The 25,635-nt window shown below is 53.4% G+C and overlaps 2 protein-coding genes across 2 annotated transcripts; both read right to left on the bottom strand.

The window, feature by feature from the left end:
* Window positions 1-6,079: 6,079 nt before the first annotated feature.
* On the bottom strand, window positions 6,080-15,254 carry DRG2 (developmentally regulated GTP binding protein 2). Its single transcript, XM_074919506.1, has 13 exons — window positions 15,141-15,254; window positions 13,660-13,820; window positions 13,163-13,252; window positions 11,938-11,998; window positions 10,856-10,946; window positions 10,408-10,480; window positions 10,190-10,280; window positions 9,904-10,001; window positions 9,287-9,363; window positions 9,025-9,113; window positions 8,045-8,103; window positions 7,566-7,619; window positions 6,080-7,481 (listed from the first exon to the last, which is right to left on the bottom strand). The coding sequence occupies exons 1-13, from the start codon at window positions 15,202-15,204 to the stop codon at window positions 7,395-7,397; spliced, it is 1,095 nt and encodes a 364-aa protein (XP_074775607.1). The 5' UTR covers window positions 15,205-15,254; the 3' UTR covers window positions 6,080-7,394.
* Window positions 15,255-17,764: 2,510 nt separating this feature from the next.
* Window positions 17,765-25,605, bottom strand: GID4 (GID complex subunit 4 homolog). The gene is made up of 6 exons (XM_074919601.1): window positions 25,284-25,605; window positions 22,670-22,729; window positions 21,632-21,739; window positions 20,817-20,918; window positions 19,628-19,758; window positions 17,765-18,540 (listed from the first exon to the last, which is right to left on the bottom strand). Exons 1-6 carry the CDS (start codon window positions 25,494-25,496, stop codon window positions 18,477-18,479), a joined length of 678 nt encoding a protein of 225 aa, XP_074775702.1. The 5' UTR covers window positions 25,497-25,605; the 3' UTR covers window positions 17,765-18,476.
* Between the last annotated feature and the right edge of the window lie 30 nt (window positions 25,606-25,635).

The following is a 25,635-nucleotide window of genomic DNA, read 5'->3' on the forward strand; positions in this document are numbered from 1 at the left end:
AAGGGCCCCCATGGCGGGGAGCATCTCTCCAAGGGGATGCTGCAGGGGATGGCACAGAGCACTGTCACCACCCCAAAACGGGACCCTGCCTCCTCCCCACACATCAGGGCTTCCTGTGCTCTCCCCTGGGGAATCAGCCTCTCCCTCCAGCCAGCACGGAGGAAGATGAAGCCCGGGGACTTATTTCACCCCACAAAGCCAAACCACGGCACTGAGAGAGAGGAGACAATTTCACAGAGCCCATTGCATGTGCCACTCCAGCACCGGGAGCGTGGCCAAGAGGAGCACCACAGGGGAGGAACCCAACACCAGCCCAAACCCCACAGCCCTGCCAGGAAGCAAAGAGGAGCCAGGAGCCCACGGGGGTACCCCCCATGCCATGCCACACACGCTGAGTGCACGTGCAGGGTGCCACGCGTGCCCCCACAGCTGGCAAGGGGGTTTGTGTGTGCCACACGTGTGCCCCGCAGTGATGCCAGTGGTGTGTTCACACACACACGTGCCCAGGTACAGGGTGACCACATCAAATGTTAATGCCAGGGCTGGATTCCTCCGGCTGTGGCTTCATAAAAGTTTAAGCAGCAGCGGTGGGAACTTGCTGCCCTGCACAGATCACCTGCGGGCAGGGGTAGAACCCACTCCACCCCTTTCCAGGGGGCATTTGGGGAGATCCAGCAACAGCAGGCATCCAGCTGTGCAGCAGCTGGGGGGACCCAAAAAACAGCAGCAGTTTCTGGTCTAGTTTGGTCCAGGCCCAGGAGAACCCTGTGGCTGACTCCTCATGGCCCCATCCCTCCCTGACTCGTTTGCCGCAGAGGAGGTATCAGCCACAATCTGACAGCTTCAGCCTCCTGCCTGCATTAATTTCTGAGCCAGAAATGCCCCAGTGGGGTCAGCACAGAGGGAGGCTGCCCCAGAGCTGGAGGAAGAGCAGAGGGACGGAGCAGGAGCTGGGGCACCCAGCAAGTATTGGGAGAGGGTCTATGGGGTGACATGAGCATGGAATCAAGTAGGAATGAGCATCAGCAGCGCCTGAACATTGCCACACAGGAGCCCCAGCACAGCACAGCTCCACCATAGCCACCGCGCCGTACGGGGCCATCCCAGGCGCCTGGCGCACACCCCTGCCCCATCCCTCCTCCTGGCATGGGTACACGGAGCGACACCTGGGCACCACGATGTGGTGGGGAACCACCATGGTCACGGTCACGGTCCCTCCCTCATCTGTTGGCAGTAAGCCACGGGGTACCTGGCTGGTGAGAAGCTGCTGCAAGTCCCACTATCCCACTGCCCTTGGTGATCCCTATCTCTGTCCCCACCACCCTCAGCAGGGCAGGGGAGGGACTGGGGTGCTCTCCATGCCCTCCGGCACTGGCACAGCTCCCCATGGCGTTGCTGTGCCGCTGGTGCCTGCCTGTGATAAGGATTCTCCAAGAGAAAACATGGAGGAAGGGAGAACAGGAGAGAGCAGGCAGCCTGGCCTCGACCCATCCCACGCAGGGGCTGCCTTCTACGGCTCCAGCCCCTATACGGAACCCCCCAACACTTCCCCGGGTTCTTCATCCACAGGCACAGCAATCACCTGCCCTTGGCAGGGCAGAGCTGAGGAAGGGGCACTCGTGCCCAGGTGCAGCGGGATGGTGGTACATGCTGTGGGGTGGAGAGGGAAGAGCTATGAACCCCAAATCGTGGGACACCCACACTTGGAGGCTGTTTTTCCAGGGTTTGCATCAGCAAAAGGACAGGAGAGGGACCCTGGGTGCAAAACGTGGCAGCAGGGGGTTCCCTGGGATGGTGATGGGGACCAGGGCTCTGGGAGAAGATGCTCAGAGCATCCTCTGACCCTGTCACCTCTGAATGGCTCCAGCCACGTGGCTGAGCCAGGAAAAGCCACCTCACTCCACAGTCACGGCCCAGCGCAGCCCCTGTCCCACCGCCGCAGCCCTGGGCCATGCCAGGGTGCAGAAGAGGGAGAATTTGGCCACCGTGATTCTGCTTCACCCACCCCAGCCCGGCGCGACGCGTGGCTGCCCAGGACCGTACCTTTGGGCCCGCGGCATCGGCGGGGCAGAGCTCCTGGGGCGGCAGCTCTGCCATCTCCAGGCAGGTCTGCGGTCACCAGCCAGCCCCAGGTCCACTTACAACCTGTTTCCAGTTACAGCCGGAGCAGGGCTCCGTGCCACGGCTCCGTGCCACCGCAACGTGCCATGCCATCCCCGCCACAGCTGTGGCCTCGCGGGAGCTCTGCACCCCCCAGCCCCCTGGAGCCAGCCCGGCTGACCAGGCACCTCCCGGCTGTGACAGCTCTCCTCGCATCCCCTTCCCCGTCATCGGTTCGGTGTCATTGTGCATCCACTTGCCAACAGGTAGCCCTGCCCCAGCTCTCGCTGCTCCAGCCACGAGCCGCAGGGCTACCAGGAGCATGGAAATAGGCTGGAGCCTTCTAGGAATGGTTGGTGGGGCAGTAGCACGGCCCTCCAAGTGTCTCCTTGCCCCCCTGAGCACCCCTAAACCACCTTAATTTTCAACCTCTCCAGTTCATCCCTCTGAACCGAGGCCCAGGACCCAGCATCTCCCAGGCGATGCGCCCCACGCCCCTCCCTGCCAGCTGCTGCCTGACACCACGAGCTGCCCGTGAGGGAGGTGTTATGGGAAGGAGAGAGGCCGGGGCAGACGCTGGAAGCAGGGATCAGCTGGGCACCACATGGCCTGAGCTTAGAGCTGGCAGGTAGCCAGGAACACTGGCTGGTGGCCTTGGAGCCAGGTCACAGCCCTGCACCAGCACCTCAGCCCCGGAGCCCAGCCCAGGGAACCCCCAGTTTGGCTGGGGTGCCAGGAAGCTTTCCTGGGGTAAAACAGCCCTGAGGTAAAAGGGATTTGGGGAAGGGGTGGTAGGAAGGAAGTTCTGCTCTGGAAGGCAGTGGGAACGCTGGGACCATGGGGGAGGTAGGATGAGGGGGGATAAAGGCAGCGAGCAGACAGGGACAATCAGAGACGAGAGGACACCGTACACCCTGACCTGGAGGAGCCGAGCCCCACATCACAGCGTTTGCGTAAGAACCAACATCACACCTCAAGTTCCCACCCTGGTCCTTCCCATTGTGGCCTCCACAAGCCCAAGGGACACGTCCCCGGCTGGGGGACTCACAGCCACTCACCTGGGGTAGCCTAGCTCGCCCGCATGGCACCGGGCCGGCTCAGCGCTGCCTGCAGCCCCCGGCTCTTGGCCTCTCTCCCCGCCGAGGCCCGTCACTCCCCCGGCAGCCGCAGGACCATATTTGCTGTACGGCAGCTGCAGGCTGCTGCTCTCCAATGCATATTTGATGACTGCTATTATTCTCATCTCCACTCATGAGCGGAGGGACGGGAGCTAATCTTCCCTTCCGCAGAGCTTGGGGAGCGTCAGGGAGGGAGCGGCTGGAGGGGCAGCCAGCTCTGGCCCTCCTCCCCTCACCCCGTGGTCCCCATCCCTTCTCCCCCAGAGACGCGGCTGGACAGTCCCCACAGCCCCTTTTCCTCCCGGGATGCAGATCTCAGTGTCACAAACCCCAGATGTGACCAGCCGGTGAGTGGCCCCGACACATTCCCGCCCCCAAAGCGATGCAAATTTAAGAGGAATCACATGGGGGTGGACTCACACACAAACGCCCTCACACCCCTCGGCAAGTAGAGCAACCAGCTCCTGAGGCCGGGCACAGAAAAGGGATCTGGACAACCCCCACCCCAACACCACCAACCGCCCTCTCCTTGGGCCCAGCTGGGCGTTCCCACCCACCTTCCCACAGCATCCAAGATCCGCAGGCCAAAAAGCCTCAGAAAAGCTTCATCCCCCCCCTCCTCCTCCTCCAGCACTGGATTCCTCCAGCACACCAAACTGGGGATCATTTCCCAGGGGTTCCCCCAAACCCAGAGGCAGGGAGAGCATCCTGCTGCACCGCCCGAGCCGGGAGAACCTCCGCTCCCTTCTCCTCCACGCAGACACGTCCCTGCCGTAATGCGGTGGGTATTTATTATGCTGATTCCTCAGAAAGCGAGGGCTTAACTGCAAATTACAATCAATAGCCCCAATCCCCGAGGGGCAGGTTCATCATTTAGCAGGCGTAACCAGAGGAATTCAAAACTATTTGCCAGCCATAAATCCTCCTCTCCGCAGCCTCCCGAGCCAGCCCCACACAATGCACGATGGCTGGCTGGGGTGACCCTTGTCAGCATTTGAAACAATTAAGCTGTCACTGCGGATCGTGACTCTTATATACAGCCCTGAGCAGCACTTTAAGATGTCAGCGTGATGGGGTGAGGGAAGCTGGCTGAGGCGAGCCCGCCGCAGTAACTGTCTCTCATTGAATTAAATGAATGTATTTGGAGTCAGAGTCTCTTTTTATTACCTTGCAAACGATTCCTGACTAAATTAAATTATAAAAGGAGTGTTCAGCCAATCAAACCTGCTTGATTGCCTGGAACAGGCATTTTAAACAGAGCACGCCTCAGGCCGTCGCTGTTTCCAGGACTAGATGGAGGGTGGCTGATGGACTGGATCGAAGCCGATCCACCCCGCCTCACACCTGGAGCGCGGCTCAGCAGTGATGCACGGCCGCGCTCGGCGAGCAAAGCGGGGCCCAGGGGCAGGGCAGGATCCGTGCAGCCCTCCGGGAGCGGGGCACGGAGCTAATGACACCAGAGTCGGCTGAGAGAGCAGAGGAATAGCAGGGGGCCGTGGCGCGGAGGAGCGAACCGCCAGCCCGGCTGCGGAGGGCGGCTTTCTCCGAGCAGCATCCAGCCTTCCCTCGTGCACAGCATGCTGCTCTGCAAGGGGGGCAAACCCACAGCTCCTGCCTGCAACCGCCCCCCATTCTCCCGAACAGAAGAAAGCTTTTCTCCAAACAGGCTCAGCAAGGAGGTTCTGAGCACATCTCCCTTCCCAAGCTCCCCCGCGGAGCCAACGAGGGGTCTTGGCTGATTCCATAAACCTCAGGAGGCTCCGGCACAATCCTAATGCTGCAGCAGATTTCCCCCCTGCTCTTAGGACCTTGCTTTCTCAGGAATGGGAAAGATCCTCAGGCAAACCTGCTCCTGCACTGAACCGCAATGTTTGCAGCTTTTAACGTTAGTGCAGAACAATTAGGGAAGCCGTCTGGAAGAATGAACACTGCAATTAAACGCACGCATTTTCAAATACAGCTATAAACCTGCCTGCGAAAAAGCTACTCTCACTAAAAAAAGAAGTCAGCTTCTTCTGGCTTAACTATTTTTACTTCATCCCCATTCCAAATTTAATCATGTCTCCGTTCATTCTGAACGGGATAAAATGACCAATTTCCTAAATGAAGAGTAAGGCTAATTAGACAGCGGGCTTTTTAACGATGGCACACTAGACTAGTCAATTTGAAACCCAAACAGACTGAGAGGTAGGCACAACCAACCAAGGATGTGTTTTAGCAGGTAATACTGTGCATTTCAGCAAGCACCAACTACTTCCCCAGCTCCACACACTACCTGGCTGAAGGATGAAGCCCAGTCAGCAGCTCTGGCGGCCCGGCCACGTGCCGGGGCTTGGCAGGCTCCTGGGTTTGGAGTGAAAAAGTCAAAAAACTCAGGGACACAATGAAACCAAAGGAACTCTTTGTGCAGGCAGCTCTGACTGCGCAACCTTCACAGGAAATTTAAAGGGCAAATTAATGTTCTGGAACGGCATCCCACCCAATTCACACAGAGAAGCGCCTGCTTTCTGCAGCCAGCTCAGGCATAATGCGGCTAATTTGGAGCTCATTCGCCGTTAGCTGCCACTGCGGTCAGGATTTGCTCTGCATTCCTGCTGTGAACAAAGCCAGGGACAGGGAAGGGAACTTACAGAGTTCAAAGTCACCTTCTTAGCCTGCGTATTGTGTATAATATCTATTTATCTCCCATCACACCTCATCAAGTCCCCTCCATCCTCAAAGCCCTCTTGCAGCCGCTTCACAATCTATTCCCCCGCTACAACCTCCTGCAACAGCATCCAGGATTCCTCAGGTGGTCGTAGGTAAAAGACAGTTAGAAAACAAACCAAACTGTCTACCCACTGCAGGCAGGCACCCAGAGCTCACATGAAATAGCAACTTTTATTTTCTCAAATAAAATAATCCTTCCATTTCTGCTCGATCAGTTTGTGAGGGGTGGGGAGGAGCACAAAGGAGAGGGAAGGAGCCCTGCTCAGACAAGTTTGCTATCAGACCTGTCTTCACAGTTAAGAATCCACATCAGACCGAAGCCTTTTTCAATGAAAGAAAATAAAAGCTATTGGCAACTCTTGATCCCAGAAGGAAAGAGCTGTTCTCTGTCAGGCACTCTGAATTGTTTAGCATCAATACTCAATGAAAAAGCATAATTAGAAAAATCCCAGATTTCTGATGAAAAATATCCAGACAAGCAACAATGTTTAACAGGGCTGGGGTAAAACCCGCGGCGTGGGATGGTACTTTGAGCTCAAAGAGCTGTTACTGGAATTTAGGAGCATGATTGAGAAAGAAGGAGATCCCCAGCAATACTCCTGGGGACTAACGGGCAGGACAAGAGCAAAGGAAGAAACTCCCAGGACACTCCTCGGACGAGTGACATGCCAGAAGTGAGTCCTCACTGCCGATTCCGGCTCTTTGATCGTATCCTGCTGCAGTTTGGTCAGGTTCATAATTCGTTAACAAGGTTTCATTTCTCATCTCTCTCAGTACCAGTTGGACCAGGATGTCCTACAAACCGGACTGCAGAGCTAAGGAGAGGCACAGAGTGCCACATTCTAGTGTTAATTGAGGTGGGACCGTTACAAATTCACTGCGGGTTGTCTCAGACGCAGAGACTCAAGTCTCCAACAGTGAAAGCTGCGGAGACAACATGTCCAATAATCAGGGGAGGAAGAACTTTGTTTCTGCTTCACATCAGTGCTTAAATTAAGTGAATGGATAAGCAGCAAAGCATCAGCAATGTTTTCTCAGCACTGGCTTCCCTGTCCCAAAGCACAGGGCCAGATTCATTCACACAAACCCATAAACTCCCCACTGGTAGGTCGACACATGGATCCATGTGCAAACCCTACTAGGGGCAGGACATTGCTGGCTGTGGGAACTGTGTCCTGGAAGAACTGGCTCCTTTCTTATCTTTAAGAAACATTACTTCACCTGAAATGCTGCAAGATGAAAACCCACCTTCCCCATCCCCACCTGAAAGTACAGTAGCCTCATTTTCTGCCTTTCTCCAAGACAAGGAGCTTCACAGAAGCTTTCTTGCTTTCTTGGCTGCGGAACACGTCTCCCTTTTTCTTTTTCCTTTTTTTTTTTTTTCTTTTTGTTGTTTTGTTTTGTTTTGCTTTTATGTGGTCAGTTCCAATCCTAGTGATTCAAGACAAGGCCAGGCACCAAAGAGGGTTACTTCTTTACGATCTGAATGACATCTTCATGCTCCATCATATGGGTTAAGCCCACTCTTTGAGGGCTGTATTTTGTGCTTGTCCCCTTTAAAGCCAAAGTGGGAGAAGGGTTAGAAGACCAGTCAGAGACACCCAAGGACAAGGATTTCATCTGCTGTTAAAAACTTACCCACACCAAGGCATATTTGAACTGGCTGGCTAAGGATCTGTGAATTCGATGGCACTGCAAAACAGACAGACAGTGGGGGAGGCAGTTCAATGACACCACTTCGCAAACAACTTGCTCCACACCCAGGAACTAGAAACAACTCAGGCCTATGTCAGAAATTACAACAGTGACTTTAGGAGCCAGTTAACAGCACTTGAAAGAACAGAGAACACACACATGGGAATCGCCAGTCCACATAAAGCCCCATTCCATCTTGGTTCCATGTGCCTTTTCACTGGACTGCATTAAGTAATTTTTTTTAACCTTTCACAGCAGCTAGGAAATCAACCTGAGGCAGGCAGCGTCAGTAAAGATAACAAAAAGAGAAGCCCAACTAAACACTGACATGTCCCAAGCTTTACAAAGCACAAATCACAGCAGGCTCCAAGAGGAACCTGCCTTCCACAGACAAGGAAACATAAAAGATGCAGAGAACTTACCACATGCTCCACAGAGGCCCCTTTCCGTAGAATAATGGCATCTGTAAAGTCTGGTCTCTCTGTAGAGAAGCAGGAGGGAAAAAACGCATTTGATTTCCATCAAGTGTGTTCCAATGTGCTGACACCATCTCACACTGCCTTGTGCTTACTACTCCCAGGTTCCTCCTCCCGTTACCTGCTCTGTCTGGGAGCTGGCAAGTGTATCTGGGCACTTGAAAGCATCAAATCAGTTCTGTAGGCACGCCAGTACCCACAGGTACAGTTACCCATGCCACACAGTCAAGAGCTTCCTCACAACCCACCTGCTCCAACTCCATTCTAAATACTTGACTTATGAGAAACAGAACTGCCCTAGTCAAAACACACCTGCACAAGTAAAACCAAACTACTCTGCAGTTTTCTGTAAAATCCCAAAGATTTCATAGCTTAATAAGCTCATAGAAAGTTCCTTAATCTCCTCACATCCACCCAAGTTCAGAGTCATAGCTGATCAAGTTATAGATGTGCCTTCATCACTGGGAGAAGCTGCAAGGGAATTATAAAGCAAAAAGTGGATCAAAGGCACTCCTGAGCCTCAGGAGCCTGGCATGGGAATCACCAAACCTCCCACAGCAGGAACAGGAGACATCTTCTGGGTAGCGATGGGCTGAACAATTCATCAGAGTGTGCATAATAAGGAAGAAAGCTGTGAACTTGCACGCTATTTCCTTATATCATCATGGGAAGTCTTATGAAAATTCAGCTCTTCTAGCGCAGAGAGAGTAAAAGGGCCATGGTGGGGTACACGCATGGCTGGATCAGATGGAACAGAAAGTATTTCTCAAGAACTGAAAGCTAGTTAGGGAGAGCATAATTGCAGCATTTTGAAGACACAGGAGATCGCTGACAGCCAGGCACCCGAGCCTGCTGGCAACCTCTCTGCCTTTGATGAGCAGCCCTTTGTGCCTTTCAAAGATCACGTTCAGCTAATGGTCACTTACGTCCTCGTTTCTTGGTGTAGATGCAGGTAAGTGCCAGGTATTCCCAGAGCTTCTCCAGCAAGTAATCCAGGTTCAGTTTCATGCCACAACTGCAAAACACCAGGAACATCCTGAGGCCTGGAAAAAGCTGCCCAGCAGCAATGCTTCTTACCCCAACAGCTGCAGGCAGCCCTGGGAGAAGCCCCTTCTTGGGACAAGGTGGAGCAAGAGGTGTGAAATGAACCACCACACCATCTGGGCCGACAGATCAGGCAGTTCCTACCTGATGACAACACTGTGGGGTCTCCGAGCAAGGCGATCCACTTCCTCCATAGATATCTGGTCAATCTTGTTATAAACCTAAGTCAGAGGAAGAACACACCCTTTAGGAAGTCAATTCAGCAACGCTAGCAAGACATGCAGATGTAACAAGAGAGTTCCAGCATCTGAAACAAAGTGTCGGGCAGAGGACAAGCCAAGGGTCTTAGTAAAATAAACTGTTAAAATTCAGAAGCTGAAATGTAAGTTTGAGCCTTTTCAAGTTCACTACAGAGCCAGTCGCTCTCAGATGGAGCTGTTAAGTGACCTCTGGGCCACGGGACAGCCCAGCAGTGAGAAGCCAAGCGCAGAGCTCGCACCGCAGGAATCCCAAACCCCAGGGGCCCAGCACAGGCAGCGCGAGCTGCTCCACGGCAGGCAGCCACAAGAGGGCACAGGGAACTCGCACAGAGTACAGCCGCGCACGGAACGCTTGTAAAAAGTTCCCTGTTGAGCTCTGCTTTCCACCTCTTAAACCCCAAACCGTGACTGCTGAAGGAACCAGGGAGACCCAGAGTTTCCTTCAGCACAGAACAGAGATGCTTGGCACAGCGGAAGGCAGGCTGCCGCCGAGATACTCACGTAGAGGCACGGCATGTAGACCCTGTTGCCTACAATCACGTCAATGAACTCATCAGGGGAACAATCCTCTCTGAAGAGGACCTCAGCATTGAAGATTTCTGAGGTGAACATTGTCAAGGCCCAAATCCCAACATGTTTACATACTGCTGGGAGCCAGCGGGCTGAGCTTGATTGCAAAAGCCCGTTGTCAACTCAGCAAGCATCAGAGCAAGGCTGTCCCACAGCGGGTACCACTTGATCACGAGATGCTGACAGCTTAAGGGTCTCCCATTTTAGGAAAGGATACTATATTCGTGGAGGATGAGCTGCACCAACTTCTCGGAGCACTGAGTCAACGTGACAGTTGAGTTGAAGGAGATACCTCCACCCTTCTTCGGCTGCAGGGAGGTAATAAAGCAACTTAAGAGCAGTCTGCAAGATCCACAACCCCCTCTTCAGTCTGGCCAACATGAGAGGCAGCACACAGTGACCTCAGCTTTGAGGAGGCAGCCCAGGAAACCTCACCTTGAAGTAGATATTTGGTTTGCTTTTGTTCAGCCGGATTCCTACAGATTCCAGTTCTTTCTCCAGCAAGGCCCTGCAGGGACACTGCACATTAGTGCCTGTGAGACCAAGCACAGTCAGCCGACCCCCATACTCTTCCTTTTTGACCACCACATTGATACAACTTTGCCGTAAGCTTTCACTATGACCTAAAACCCACAGCTAATGCGGGACAGTCTGTGGTGGAAGTCTAGGCTGACATCCCTGTCTCTGGACAGCCATCCTGGGGGGATGATTCTTCAGCCCAGAAGCCCAAGCCAGTTAGCTAGCACACTTCTGATGGAGTACAACCTCCATCTCATACTCAAGGACCAGGGACACAACATGCACGGGACACAACATTTCAGGAAGCTGGCATGTTTTCTGGGGTGTGGGAACCCCTGAACCTGGCCCACCAGCCCACACTCACCTCTGGACTTCACCCTTCGTGGCATCCAGCATCATAATAACGACATCTGCTGTCCTGGCCACAGCTATCACCTGCCGACCTCTGCCCTTCCCTGAGAAGAGAGGAGATGGCTGTACATCAACAAGAGAAACCAGCTATGGGTTCTGTGACAGACAGGGCCTCCTGCCCTGCACAGCTGCTGGGAAGCAAGGAAAAAGATCCTGCAGTGTTGTACTGGCTGCAGTCAGCTGCTGGGGGGCCTGAAGTGAGCTTATCTGGTCCATCCATGCTGTCTTATGGCCAGCACAAGCCCTAACAAATACTCTTCGCTGCTGCTGCTCCACCACAGGCTCTGTGAGCTAGTGTAAATCTAACATGAAGCTAGTGTAAAGCTATCCAAGTATGGCTGGAAATGACATCTCTGCCAGGGGGACAGACACCCCCAGACACATGCAATGGTAGCAGCTCCAGGCAGCAGAGCCAGCCTACCCAGAACAGGGATGTGGGCCCTGTGTTAGGTACTTTCTGGTCAAAAAAGAAAGAGACCTTATTAACCAGGTCATGCTCCTCCAAGGAGATCTTTAGGAGATTTTCCAGTTTCCTAAGGCATGTTCTGACATGAATTTCCTAAGCTTTATAAGGGATTTTCCGACACAGCTAGCCAATCAGGACAATGACGAAGCAGAGGGACAAAGCCAACATCTCTTCCCAGAATCAGAAGTCATGGGAGGACTGGCAGGAACTCAGGGAATTAGTCAAAAGAGGTTACTGTTTAGCTGTAATTTCCCCCTCCGCCTCTCTAGCATCTTTCTTTAGATTTCCTCTGTACCAGAAAACAGATGAGCAAGATAACACTCACGCAAGAAGGTGAGAAGTGACTGGCTTGCTTTGGCTCCCACCTCCAGAAAAGCATCTTTCTGCTACATATAGAACCTTACGTGGGCTCAGGGATAAGAATCGTGCCTCACATAAGATCAGGGACTCTAAAATCTGGAAAGCCAATGCGAGAACTATTGGCCCAGGAAACCTGCTAATGTTTGAGACACCCAGGTACGCTATTGAGGGCAAATCCCTACTTTACACGAACACGGAGATCAGCCAACCTTGTGCCGCTCCTTCAATGATTCCAGGCAGATCCAGCAGCTGAATATTGGCTCCTTTGTACTGAAAAGGAAACAGAAGGACAGAAAGTTGAAAGCCTTGCGCAGGGCACCTGAGCTGCCTCAAAAGCCCCAAGCATGTGCTGGAGTCCAAAGCCTGCGGAGAGAGGAACTGGATGAACCTGACAGAGCAGGACAAGTTTGCACAAAGCTGATTTTTGTCGAGGCGACCTCCCGAGTGTTTCCTATGAAGCTGGGTTCAACGCCACATACCGCGGTACGGTAGGTCCTGACCTCCTAAGGCATCGCGTGATTGCAGTTTGACAAAGCACCAGGAAAACAGCACAACAGCCACGTTATCCTGAGCTCGTGAAATGGAAAGGAAAAAAATCCTTGCTTTCTTGGTCTAATGAGAAAACACAGTAACAAGCAAGCGTCACCACCTCTTACTGAGGTGGCTCAGAACTATTCAGACGTGTTGCAGGTCTTACAGTACCGAGAAATAACGGGTGACTTTCATCCATCAGATCTGCAGGGGCATCAGCTTTCAAGCTGTCGTTGCAGTGAAGTCCTCAGGAATGGCTTCAGTGACTGACTGCAGCTCACAGCTGCGTTTGGATGCGTTACAATATTTGTGTTCATTTTAACACCAATACGGTTACTTTCATTATTTAACTCCACTTGCAATTCTGACCCAGATTTTCTCATTACTCTTGGACACTTTTCAGTTTGATGGCCTTTATCATTTGCTTTACTGATGGATGCTTAGGCCACCACTAATAAAACTCCTCAAGGACAGGAGTAGTTTTATTTTCCTTCCAAATTGATCACAGTACAGATTGCCTCTTTTAAAGCTTCATTAAAAACAAATCTGTCAAGGTTTCCAGCCATCTGGTCAATGGCGCCAATAGCGGCTATAAAAAATTCAGTTGAGAATTGTCGTACTGCTCTGGTCAGTCGAACGGCAGCATATGAAACCCCCATCAGGCAGTCAATCCTGAAGAGTTATGTAGCCTAGGGAAGTGCTAAATCAGCACTGTAGGTTGCAGAAGACCTGATACCGCAAGCGCCCAAGACCTCCAAAAGTTGAAAGCAGAAGTCAGCAGAGACCTTTGGATATCACTGCTTCTCAGTGGTAGCACGAGTGTAACTGGCGCAAAAACCCACATTTACACGTCTGGGTTTCTTACCACCACTACTGTGCTGAAGGGAAGAGAATCCTACTTACTTCTATGACTCCTGGGATACACGTCAGGGTGGTGAACTCGTAAGACGCAGCTTCACTGGCAGTTGAGGTCATTAAACTCAAAAACGTGGACTGAAACGCAAGAGATCAGCATCACTAGATACGCAAATAAAAAGACCGATAAGCGTTCAGCAAAACAAGCAACACTAAATTGTTCCTCAGCTTTTAGAAGTCGTGTTGTGGCTGTTCCAGGCACAAGGACTGAAGCAGTGATGGGACAAGCCAGCACTTCTGCTGAATGAAGGTAAATCCCACACTCTCACCTATTTTCTCAGCAGTGCTGTGGCTGGGTGAGACGAAGTTTTGGGCTGTTACCACAGGGCACCGCACACAAGACGAAGGAGCATTCCCCTAGCTCTAACTTTCTGTTAAATCACAGCAAGAAGGTGAAAAACGGAGTGAAGACGCATGTCTGCTTACAGCCACTGCTAACCACAAACCTGGAAACACACCTGTGGTTAACGTAGACACTCACTGACCTTACCCACAGAAGGAAAACCGATCAGCGCCACCCGGGCATCTCCAGATTTCATCACATCGAAGCCTTCTCCTTTGGCAGCCGAGGATTTGGAAGGTTCTAGCAACTGAGCTCTGTATTTTGCAAGCTTTGCCTTCAGCAGGCCGAGGTGATACTCAGTGGCTGGAATAACACAAACGGAACAACTGGTTGGCAGAAAGTTGCCAATAATTCACTTCTAGCAATAAGAACCTTCCTAAAAAGAAACACTACGGATCTCGGTCAGCATCTTAAGCACTGCCATGCACACAAGCTGCCCCCTGGGCATTCTGTGACCTTTTGAAATACTGGCCACTGACAGCAAACCTTCTGGTATCCTGCACAGAAAGTCAGACTCGAAGGAAATAAGCAGCCAAAAAATCCCTGAGTAAAAGGAACAAGCCAGAGGGAGAGCAGGTGCAGGAACGAACGGGTGAAGGGAGCCGGTTAAGGAGGGAGAGATCACAGCAGGAACGGCCGCTCCTGGGCAAAGGCCCCTCCTCACACCCAGTCACAGTCAGTGCTGCAAAGATGCAAGATTTTTTTTTTTCCCCTTGCTCTTGACAAGTGTTAAAAGACACGTTTAACTTGGAGCTCATGTGTGTTAAAGTACTTTATTGACTTATTCTTAGGAAAACGATATGGAAAAAAAGAAGGTAGTTGCTTCCCTTTTTAACAGGAAAAGGCAAGAAACCCAAGAAATTATGGCTTTTACTATTTTTCCTTTCCATTATTTACCACAGCCTAAAGCCTCTTGGAGCAGCAAGGTACTGGGGACTCGTTCTGTCAGAGCCCGAGGGGAGCTCTGCTCCGAGGTGCCCTCTTTAAGTTAAGGCATTCAACCACCAGCTCGGGGACCCCTCAGCACACAGCCCGGTAGGGCCCCTCCGTGCCAGCAGCGCTTGGGGTCCTCAACAGAGCTCCAAGGAGAGCCAGGGGTGCTCCCAGGGCTCTGGATCACCCCGGCTGGGATGCGGGGGAAGAAGGCAACTTGCCAGGAGGGGCAGCCCCCCACACCTCCCCAGCCTCTCTGCTCACCCCACTGATCCAGCCTCTTGTACCCCCCCTTCATAAACCACCCCACAGCCCCCCTCCCCCATGGTGCAGTCACCTCTTCCCTCAGCCCCCCCATAACCCACCAGTCCCTCACACACACCCCGCACCCCCCTCCAAGGGCTCTGTCCCTTCAATATCCCCCAGATACCTCAGCTCCCGCTCGCCCCCCACCATCTCTTCCCCCAGACCCTCTCCCAGCCTCCCCATAACCCACTAGCCCCCCACACACCCGCACCCCCCCCTCAAGGGCTCTGTCCCTCCGGTGTCCCCCAGCCACCTCAGCCCCCGCTCGCCCCCCGTCCCCTCTTCTTCCAGCCCCCCCATAACCCCCCAGCCCCCCCTCACACGCCCCCAAGGGCTCTGTCCCTCCGGTATCCCCCGGCCACCTCCGCCCCGCCCGCCCCCCACCTTTGTTCTTCTGCGTGCGGGCGATCTCCTTCTCGATCTCGGAGATCTTCTCCAGGATGCCCATGGCGGGGGCCGGGCCCTTCCCGCTCCCCAGGCCCCTCTCACGCCGGAAGAGCCGCCGGCTCGTCCCGTCCGTCCCCCTCAGGCGTCCGGGCGCACCCCGGCGGCGGGCGGTGCTGTGCACCCGCCGCTCCGCTCCGGCCGCCGCCCCGCGCTCCGCGTTCCGCCCGCCCGCCCGGGACACGGGTCGGGGGTGCCCACGGGTGGGGGTGCCCACGGGTGAGGTGCCCGGGCTCAGCGGGGAGCCGGCGGGCAGGGCGAGCGGCCCGGGAAATTGGGCTAACGGGAGCCGCTTCTAGGGAAAGCGCTAAGGAAGCGGGTGGGTTTCAGAGGGAGCCCCCCCCCGCCTCCCCACACCAGGCCTTGCCCCCTCCTCCTCCTCTAATTAAGGCTGGATCCTGCATTTAAGGCAATCAGCAGCTTGTTGGATTCCTGGAGAAACCCTCGAGGGAGAAGATGAAGCACAGCTCTCCCCTGGAACCGAGAAACGCTTTGGTCGACAAACACACACGGACACAGACCCCTGAAATACAATTTCATCTTTAATTTGGACATCAATCGCGCCGCAAAACGCCGCCTCAGCCCCTGCTCCATCTGCCCACAAGTACATCCCCTCTGCAGCCAGTGCGGTTAAAAAGAGACATCGCAACCTCTTCCAAGACCAAATATCCCATTTCTTACCTCCGCCCTCCCCAAGATCCTCCTCCGGTCAGTTCTCTCTCACCACACCGCGACATACATAACGTCTCTCCTTAGCTCATCAAACAAGTCAAAGAAAAAGAAAACCAAAACGAAGGCTTTATAGGATGGAAGCTCTGAACACTGACAGCCCCTGCAAACCTCTTGGCTCCATGACATGCTCTGCACCCACCACACACGTCCTACAGGGTGGCATCACCCTGGCAGTTTTGGATTTCAGCTGGAATTGCCTTTGGGACAGTGGAAAGGAGACAGGCAGAGCACAGGATGCTCCTTCCACCCCCCTTTTCACAACATAGCAAATCTCAAAGAAAAACTTCTGAGGTTTTGGGGTAGTTACATGTATTAAACAACCCCAAGACCCTTCCTGACCCAGCTTCTGCCAATGACCACAGTGTTCATTCAACAAAACCGCATCTGAAACTCAAGTGTCACACTGGCACTGACAGCCCTGGGGAGCACACAGAGACCGGCGCCGCCACCAATATTGCACACAGACAGCTCCAGGGGGTTGTAAAGAGCCCTCGGAGCTGGGTCCCCGCGCCCACACAGCACCCAGGAGGAAGCTTCACTCCCTCACTTGATCACAGCAGAGCAGCACCGCCAGCTTTCGCCTCTAAAACCTGGACATCTCACAGCACCACCTGTGAGGAAGCCTCTCTCCGTAACACCAAAGGGGCTGAGTTTCTCCAAGAGGAGCACAATAAAATGGGAAGCCACTTCCCAACTGCTCTGCTCGGAGCTGCTCTCCCTTTGCACCTCAAATCACTGTCCCGCTTGCCTTCGCGCTACTCTACAAATCGACCCGCAACGGTCAAGGCAACAGCACACGCTTCCTTCATCGCAGGGGAGGCTCCCGCCCCGCTGAAGGGCCAGGTCTCCCCGCTTCTCCCATAAGGAAGTGTCTCTCCATTTGTGCTGGGGAAAAGGGATTCATCTGCGGTGAACAGCACGCGTGAGGCGGGTGATTCCGCATCATCTCCTGAGACCGGTCCAGCCGCTTCTCTGACCACACAAGACCCCGGCTTGGAATAGAGGAAACGGGCTCACCGAGACCTGAATACTTTCTTGTTAAGGCTTAAACTAGCAATTCAGCTGCTGTCACAAACCAGACATGCAGCTGAAAGGAAGAAAGTTAGTTAAAAAGAAGAAAACCCAAACCACCTTGGCATTAGGCACGCGGAGGCTTCGTTTTCCCCCTTCCAGGCAGCAAACCCATCAACACCCACCTGGTTAGCATGTGACATAAGCCTGCCTTAAGGGGGTCGTTTTTAAAACAGCCAGAAAAAACGCAAACTAAACTCTCACAAAAGCCCCGCAGGTGGGACTGTCACATTAAATATACAACCGAGGCAAATTTTTAAAATGTCTTTAAAAAAAAAAAAAACAAACCACACACGCATACACACACACACACTTTGGCACACAAGCCTTAAGTTATATCACTTGAAACATTTCAAAGTCAGAGGAGAGCTATTGGGGGGGAGGGGGTTTGTTGGGTTTTTTCTTCTTTTTTTTTCCTTGTAAAAAGGTATCAAGCAGTGGTGTTGGTGAAGCATGAAGAGCGAGTACGAATGCTGAACAGTCCCAGAGTTGTCCCCTGTCCCTGCTCCACACTTGCACTCTAATTACTTTCCCAAAGCAGCTAGCTGATTACATACATGTATATAAAAACTAACGCAGACATTCCCGGTTTTCAATGTGAAAACAGTTAAATGTAATCGAGTACTTGTGCATTTGCCATAGGGTCCTTCGGAAGAGGAACCATAAAAATATATATATTTTTTAATAAAAGTCTTTTTTTTTCTTTTTTTTTTTCTTTTTTTACCCTTAACTTAAGTAAAGAGCAAATATACACCTATAAGCAGAGTTCAGATCCACTTTACTGAGAGCCTGGAAGTCCGTACATCAAATTAATTTCCAGTGGCGCATCCAGACACTGGAACAGCTCCCAGCTCCAAAGGGCCAGCGCTCCTGAAAGATCTGCAGCTCCAGCTAACCTCGTTAGCCAGCGCGAAGCAAAGACTCATTCAAGCCTTATCCGTCTCAGCCAACACTCCCCCAACAGACTCTTGCAGCTGAGCAGCTCTCTGCCAAGCAGAGCCTCACACATGGGACCCGGCTCTGGGAGCACCAGAGCTGGCAATGTGGGCAACAAACCTGAGTCCTGGCGATTTCAACCTTATCAGGCTGTAACAATGAAAATATAAGCCCTGAGCTTATATTTTCTTATTACTCAGAGGACAGACCACTGATTCCAGCTACTGAGAAACAGCTTCCAGAGGAGAGCCGGGAAGAACTTCAGTGATAGAGAAACTAGCTGTGCAATAAGAAAGTGCATTTAAAGGTAGCTTAAAACCAGATTAAAGATCAAATCGCCACTCAACAGGAGGGAGAATCAAGCTCCAACAGCCACGCTCCTTGGGCTGGGTGGGTTAACATTCAGGCTCTCTCTTGCGAGTCCGAGGGGCAGGAGAGAAGCGTGCATTCCCGTGCTCCGACAGGGACACAGTTCTCCTGGCAGGCCATGCTCTCCTGCCCGGTTTGCTTCTGTGCGGTATCAGTTCTGGACAGCTGTCATCGGAATTCGTAGATAGGAGCGCTGTGCTCAGGAACATGAGTTAAATTCAATGACTGATACCTGGGAGAGAGGGAAAAGGTAGATGAGAGGATTACACAGAGCAGCAAAGCTTCCCTAGCGCTAACGGCTCCTCCTTGCAGGCCACAGGGCAGACACCCTGGTGGCTGGCTCCTTTCCTCCCCTTTAGTCTCAGAGGTGTTCAGGCACCCAACACCCACTTACCCCTGGTGCCAAAACCCCATGAGGACTCGGCATCGTTCCTTGTCTCCACTGCGGTGCCTTGGAGCTGCCTGCAGCCAGGCTGCGTTCGAGGTGGGCTGAATGGGGTTTTTGGACACCTTTTGAAGTTCAACGACTTTCATGTTCAAACAGTGTTTGCTACAGCTGCAAATTACATTCAGGTCTTTCAAAGCTTAGCCTGAGGGGATTTGTCTGAAAGCCTCCCAGGTACCTCCCCAAGAGGTTCCAGCCACCCTACAGATTCTCTTGTGTGACAAATATCCAAGGCTGTCAGAGGGAAGAGAGCTCTCCACAGCTACTTGTCAGATGGCTGGCTCTAACAAGAAACAAAACAATTAACTTTGACTGTTCCCTTGTCTTACAGCAACACCCCAAGGACCCTGGACTACAAAGCACTGGCCTTACAAGATTTCTGCCTGAAGGGAGCAACAGCCAAGTTGTTACATGTGAGAAAGCATCGAGCTCTCTCTTGAAGGCCCCTCTGCCATCCTCTGAAGGGCCAAGGCAAACCCCGCAAGAGTTTGGGCAGTAGGGATGCTTTCAGTGAGCCACATCTGATGTCTGCCTCCCAACATCCCTCACTGACACACCAGACTATTCCTTTGCTGGGCCACAGCACATCTCCAGACCTTGTATCTCCCCTGCTTCACCTTGTCAAGCCTGATTATCCCCCATTGTGCAAAAAGACAGCACTTTATACCACACAAACAGGCTGCACGAGTCTGCTCTGGCCAAGCATGGCACACACACATCCCCCCCCTTCTGCCCTGAAGCTGCCAGACCAAACCTCCTTCCCAGCCCAGAGAGGCACTGCCTGGACACTCCCAAGGCTGCAGACAAGAAAAGGAGTCACTGCTTGGTTTGAGGAGCCACCCCTCAGTCCACAGGAGGAAGGAAACTTCCTTACCATTCTGAACTCCTATGGTAGTAATAGCCCTCTATAGATGCTGCTGACTTCTGGAAGCAGATGTAATAGAAACCAGCAAAGGAAGCACCGCTGATGTCTTTGATAGTGTGATCTGGGACTAGGAACTGCTCCTGCACACAAAACACAGACCATATTTTAAAAAGCCAGTCAAATACAAACCCCCCATCACCAATCTGCCCTCCCAAACTGAGTATTAACAACCCTTAACACAAAGGCATTCCTGACTGAGCACTCCCTGCGCTTGCAGCAGCCCCCACCACAGAGAGCACCACGTTCTTTCACCACCTGCCCCTGTAAGCATCTCCCAGGGAAGCAGACCACTGAGGCCAGAACCAGTTTTAAGAGTGCTCAAGATCAGTTTCAGTTCAATGCCTGTCCCCTGCAAGCCAGAAGCCAACCGCAAAATTAGGAAATGGAACTGCCTGATGATGAAGAGGAGGCTCCAGGGAGACCTTAGTGCAGCCCTTCAATACTTACAGGGGGCTTATGAGAAAGATGGAGAGAGGTTTCTTACTAGGGCCTGATAGGACAAAGGGTAACGGTTTTAAACTAAAGGAGTGTAGATTTATATTAGATATAAGCAAGAAATCCTTTACTGTGAGGGTGGTGAAATGCTGGAACAGGTTGCCCAGAGAGGTGGTAGATGCCCCCTCCCTGGAAGGGTTCAAGGCCACGTTGGACAGGGCTCTGAGCAACCTGGACTAGTGGAAGGTGTCCCTGCTCATGGTAGGGGGTTGGAACTAGACGATCTTGAGAAGTCTCTTCTGACACAAACCGTTCTATGATCCTACAATTTCCTCCCCTGGCAGCTGCACAAGGCTCATGGAAAGGGGGAGGAATCAATCTAGCTGAAGAACAGAGAGGTACAGACAGGCCAGTCTGCATCACCCAGGCCCCACACAGGGACTGGAGATACCAATTCTCATCCTCTGGAGCATCACCAAGCAAGATTTTCTTGTTGTGTTTTCAGCCACGACTGCAGCCCTTAAGGACACAATTAGCTGGCTAGACAGGAGTCACACTGGAATTTGCACGTATGGTGGGTTATGAGGTTGGTAGGGTGAGATCTTTCATTACACCATCGTAGCTGAAAAAGCTTTCAGGCACCACAAGCCTCTGTCAGTCACTTGTAAGCAGCTCATCAGAGAAGGAGACATGCAGAGTTTACCTTCCATCTCATGAAGACATAGTCTCCATTTTTCAGATCCTCATAATCAAAGTCATCAGAGTTAAATGTTTTTGCATACTGGTAAAAAGCCTGGAACTTCCCCTGAAACAAAAAATGAAAATAAAAAGCCAGGATGCTTATTCCAGGAGTAGAGGTCACTAGTGCCAGCTGCTATTTAGGAGGGAAAAACTACTACAGAATAGGACCTCTGCACCAAAGGGGCTGCTCTTCCCTTGGAGCAGTGCTCAGCGCACACCCCGGGACTAGCACGGCGGAACCCAGGATTGCCAGACACCCACAGCCATGTCCAGCCCAGCTGGAGAAGCTCCTCCACTTCCAGAGGAAGATATTTTGACAGAAATATAATAAACATCAAACGCCAGCAAAGATCAAGGCAGGGAGGGAGGCACTCAGCTGGCCGCTGTGGCCCTGATCCAGAGCACAGTGGCTGATGTGCCCTACCCTGAGCAGAGGTGGCTGAAACATGGGTACCAACTGCCCTGCCCGAAGGGCACCGCTCCCCTCCTCCACTCCATTTTGTGATAAGCCTTCAAAATAAGGAACATGTACCCCCAGGGCGGGGGTGGGGCGGGCAGCTGTCAAGAGAGAGGGATTGCTCCTGCTCTCCCAACAGCCTGCTGAAGGGACCTCTAGTTGCAAAGATCCCAGCTGGAGAAGGAGGGAAATACCCAAAAAGGAGAAGTTTCCATGCCTTTGTGACAGCTCTTGCACGGGCACATGCTGTACCTCACCTCTGAACCAGCTGCTCAGCCAGGACTGCATCAGACCCACATCTGCCCCCCAGATTTATTTACCCAGTGTTTACGATCCACGTCTTCATCAGCATCCCACTTGCGTGTTAAGAAAGGATGCTTTTTACTGATTATTTCGCCTTCAAAGAAAGTGGTGAGGGTTGGGTACTCCTAGGAGAGAAGAGAGACGCATGAGAAGTCAGATCTGTCACCTAGAGACAGAAACTCAAGCGCAGATAGAGGTGCACGTGCTCAGCAAAAAAAGCAGCATCTCGCAGCAAGAGCTCCAGGCAATCCGAGGCTGGCGTCCTGCCCCACACCTCTTAAACTCTGACTCTTAAACTCTGACTCCAGGCACATGCAGCCTCCACCCTCTTAAGCCAGCCTCTCCCGGCCTCTCTTATTCATTTTGGAACCAGAAGGAGCCGTCTCAGAGCTGCTCTACAGGGAAGCTCACAAGTGACCGTCTGCAGCCAGCACAGCTCCCCAGCAGTTGCTGCGTGACTCCTACAAAGCCCAAGGCCTGAATTAAACCACAGGGAAAACGTGCTCCTCTTCAGCTTTGTATTGGCACCGAATTAGGAGAACACAGGCAGGGAATACCAGACTCAGCTGAGGCGAGCAAGCTTCTCCAAGCACTCCCACATAATGATACACACGTGGTGTGCTGCAGCCGAAAGAAGCATCACCCCTGCGAGACAGTTCTCACCGACTGTCCGACACCACGAGCAATCTCAGAGGGTGGATGGAGAGGAAAGTATGTAAAGATCTGACTGTTGAGGTCCTGGTTGATTTTCTTTCAGCAACGCACCACCACTGGCAGAGTGCTTAAAGCTGACTGCAGGGTCAGATTCGGTACTGCTCAGACCTTAAGGGATGCCAGATAAGCTTCCTTTGTTCAGGACTCCCATCGAGGCCCACTGAACTTGCTCAGCATGCCAAGAACAACACACTGAAGCTATTAAACTATTTAGTGGTCAAATCTACTGTATGGTCAATCCCTCCACTCCCTATTTCTGGTGGCAGCTTCTCCCACCCCACCAGGAAAAAGAAAACCCTTTACACAGAACCTTTTCTTCTTGTTTTGCAGTTAACACTCACCTCTGTAAGGCCTTTAATCTTCAAGTATCCACAGAGATAGGAGTTTTCCATATCCACATGCTAGAAAAGAGCGCAAAATCCAACCATAAGCACAGGCATGAAGGCACCAAATTGATCCAAAGCAGTTTCTAACCCCTCCAAGGCTAATTTCAGCTTCAGTCAGTAGAGACTGTCCAGCTTACTGCCTAGCTCTCACACTGGCAGCCCTTCCCCATGGCTGGGAGCCACTCGGAAAGATCATTTATGGGTGCTTAGTTTACCTCTGACAATCTCCACTTCCGAGGCCTGACAACACCCCCTGGCTTCCAGCTCCATCAGGCTGAGACAGCACCCTCTGCCCAGAGGTCTCTGATGGGAAGCAACTCCCCCCCTCCCTCCACCCAGAAGGAACCAGACTCAGTTTTCTCCAAGTGAGAAGACTGATGGCAGGATCACCCACACCCCCAGCCCTTACATTGCCCAGTCAACTGCTACCAGCAAACTGGTGTTCAGGTGAGAGAAGAGTAAAAAGCATCTATTTACTGGAAATAATTCAGGCTAGAGGAAGAAAGTACAGCCCTGAGCTTCACCACCTGTTTATTTAACAGGCCTGACCCACAACTCTCTAACACACTACCTGTACTCTCTGCCTAGTACCTGGCCTGGCGGCACAGCACCCACCAAAGCCTGCTGAGAAGCCAGACAACGTCTCATGCATTTTGAAGAGGCCTTTCTCCCAGATTTAAAGCTTTTATGCCACCCTTTTGAGTTATGGTGCTGCACCTCACCACTTCTGCTGTGCAGGAACTAAGCAGGAGGCCGCACCTGTTTCAAGCATCTTTAAAACCAGGGGATTTTCCAAGCCTTTCCCAAACATCTCCAGATCTGATTTCAAAGCAAGAAGTGAGTTATTTGGGAAAGTGCAAACATCAACCGTGAGAAGATGGACCTTCCCCACCTGTGATCAAAAAAACCCGACGTTTCTCTGTGCTCAGCACAGGGAGAGCAGGCAGCTACCTCTTCTCAGCTGACAGGCGCAAAACAGCAGCATTTTTACGCAAAGCCACAGCCAGCCCCTGTGAGAAGGCAGCGTGCAGTGAAGCTGATCAGCCATAGGATGTCCCCAGCACAGCACACCCTACCAGGTAGGCTTGTGCTGTTGACAAGGGAAGGACCGTAGGTGAAAACAAACGGTGCGGTTCAAACGCCACCCCACCTGCTGACCCCGGGGCTTTCACACTGCTCCACAACACCGGCACACGCGTCAAGCCTCAGCACTGCACTCGCTACACGCTCAAGCACAGTTCCCCAGATCCCATGCCACCAAACGGGGAACAAAGCTGCAACTCGTAGGGTGCTCTATAGGAAAGTCTGTATCAGGTATCTGGCTTGCCCGCATACTAATAACTCTCACACCTTGCCAGCTCTGCCCAAAGCAATCGTGCCAATGCCTAGGACTAAAAATAAAGCACACAGGGTGACAATGACTGCAAGGAGGAATGGGAAAGCCACACGAGCCAGCATTCTGATTCCCCAGCACAGCTGGGCACTACAGCTGTCTGGCTGCATTCCTGCCACAGACAAACCAGCCCGCTAAACCCCAGGTTCCCTGCTCAGCCTGGGGGAACCTCCAACACCCCAGGGATGGGGAACCCTGGGTTCCAGGTCCAGCCGAGCCATGCTCTGCCAGCCAGGGACTGGGACCCGGATCCAGCCAGGCCTGAAATACAGGTCATCCCACTGGTAGGGACTTCCCAGGACAACACCCACTCTTAAGCTGGGTTTTTACCCTTCTGCCCTGTGGCACAGAGGCCAGTAGCCACACAAGAGCCTGAAGGGAATGAGGGAGGGATGCTGGGTTATGAACCTTGCCAGGCCCAAGGGTAATAGGGCAAAGAGGTGTAGGGGAAAAGCTACAGAGTGCAGTCGGCCCTCCTCAGTGTTTGAATGGAAGGAAGCAAGGAAGTGGCCCTGAGCCTCACCAGGCCAGAGGGAAAGGGGTCTCTCCTGGGGCCTGAGGGGAATAGGACAGGGCTTTTTCCCCTGATCCTGAAGGAAAGGAAAGCACACGGGAGGATAGAGATGTCCCCAGACCCTGAGGACTGACAGCCATGACCAGGCTTGACAGAACCAGGGGAATCGCAGGGAGGCACCACCAGGTCAGAGGGGGGCAGGGAGAGCCACGGGCCACTCCGGGCCTGAGGGAAAGGGTCCCCCTGAGGCCTCCACCATGCTGGCCCAACCTCAACGTGGCTGAGGGGAATGGGGGCACTAGGACTAAAGGAAAGGGGTCTCCCCCACCTCAGGGGGTGAGACACACAACAAGGGCTGAGGCCTGAGGGAAGCGGGGGCGGGCAGACACCGACCCTAGCCGTGAGGGCGGCAACCGGAGCCTGAAGAGAATGAGGGCAGGGAGAACGGCGGCAGCCGCGGGACCGGGGGAAGAGAAAAGGCGACCGGGCCTGAGGGAACGGGAAACCAGACGACTGCGGCTTTAGGGGCCGGGAGGGAATTAAGTGGGACGACCGCGGCCTGAGGGGACCGGCGAGGCGAGAACGGCGACCGCGGCCTGAGGAGAGCGGGGCCCCGCCGCGCCAGGCCCGGGGCGGGAGGCGGCCGCCGGCAGGCCCCTCACCTGCATGACGACCTCCACCTCGTAGGCATTGCCCTTGCTGCGCTGCTGCCCGCGGAACTTGGCGCCGCTGTAGAGCAGCGAAGTGGCCACGCCGGGCTGCGCCGTGTTGATGGGGGGCGGCGGCACCAGGCTGCTGGCGGCCGCCCCGGAGGGCGCCGAAGAGGCCGAACCCGCCGCCCCGCCCGCGCGGCACCGCTCGCTCCGCACCGGCATCTCGGGAGGGTCCCCGGGCGCCAGCGTGGCCGGGGCCGAGCGCGGCCGGGGACGCCGCCCGCTCCGCTCCGCTCCCCGCACGCCGAGGCCGCCGCCGCCGCCGCCTGGCTCAGGGGCCTCCCGGCAGCGCCTCCGCGCG

The sequence above is a fragment of the Athene noctua genome, chromosome 15, assembly GCF_965140245.1.
Source record: "Athene noctua chromosome 15, bAthNoc1.hap1.1, whole genome shotgun sequence".
Classification (NCBI taxonomy): Eukaryota; Metazoa; Chordata; class Aves; order Strigiformes; family Strigidae; genus Athene; species Athene noctua.

Bases quoted from the DNA above. Each gene is read 5' to 3' on its own strand.
- DRG2 (XM_074919506.1), bottom strand. From the start codon at position 15,204: ATGGGCATCCTGGAGAAGATCTCCGAGATCGAGAAGGAGATCGCCCGC. The intron at 9,114-9,286 runs GTAGGAACTGCC...GGTGTTTTGCAG, and splicing joins CCCCACAGTGTTGTCATCAG to TTGTGGCATGAAACTGAACC. The intron at 8,104-9,024 runs GTAAGTGACCAT...GCTTCTCTACAG, and splicing joins CTACACCAAGAAACGAGGAC to AGAGACCAGACTTTACAGAT.
- GID4 (XM_074919601.1), bottom strand. From the start codon at position 25,496: ATGCCGGTGCGGAGCGAGCGGTGCCGCGCGGGCGGGGCGGCGGGTTCG. The intron at 22,730-25,283 runs GTGAGGGGCCTG...GCTCTTTTCTAG, and splicing joins AGGTGGAGGTCGTCATGCAG to CATGTGGATATGGAAAACTC. The intron at 20,919-21,631 runs GTAAATAAATCT...TTTTTGTTTCAG, and splicing joins ACGTGGATCGTAAACACTGG to GGGAAGTTCCAGGCTTTTTA.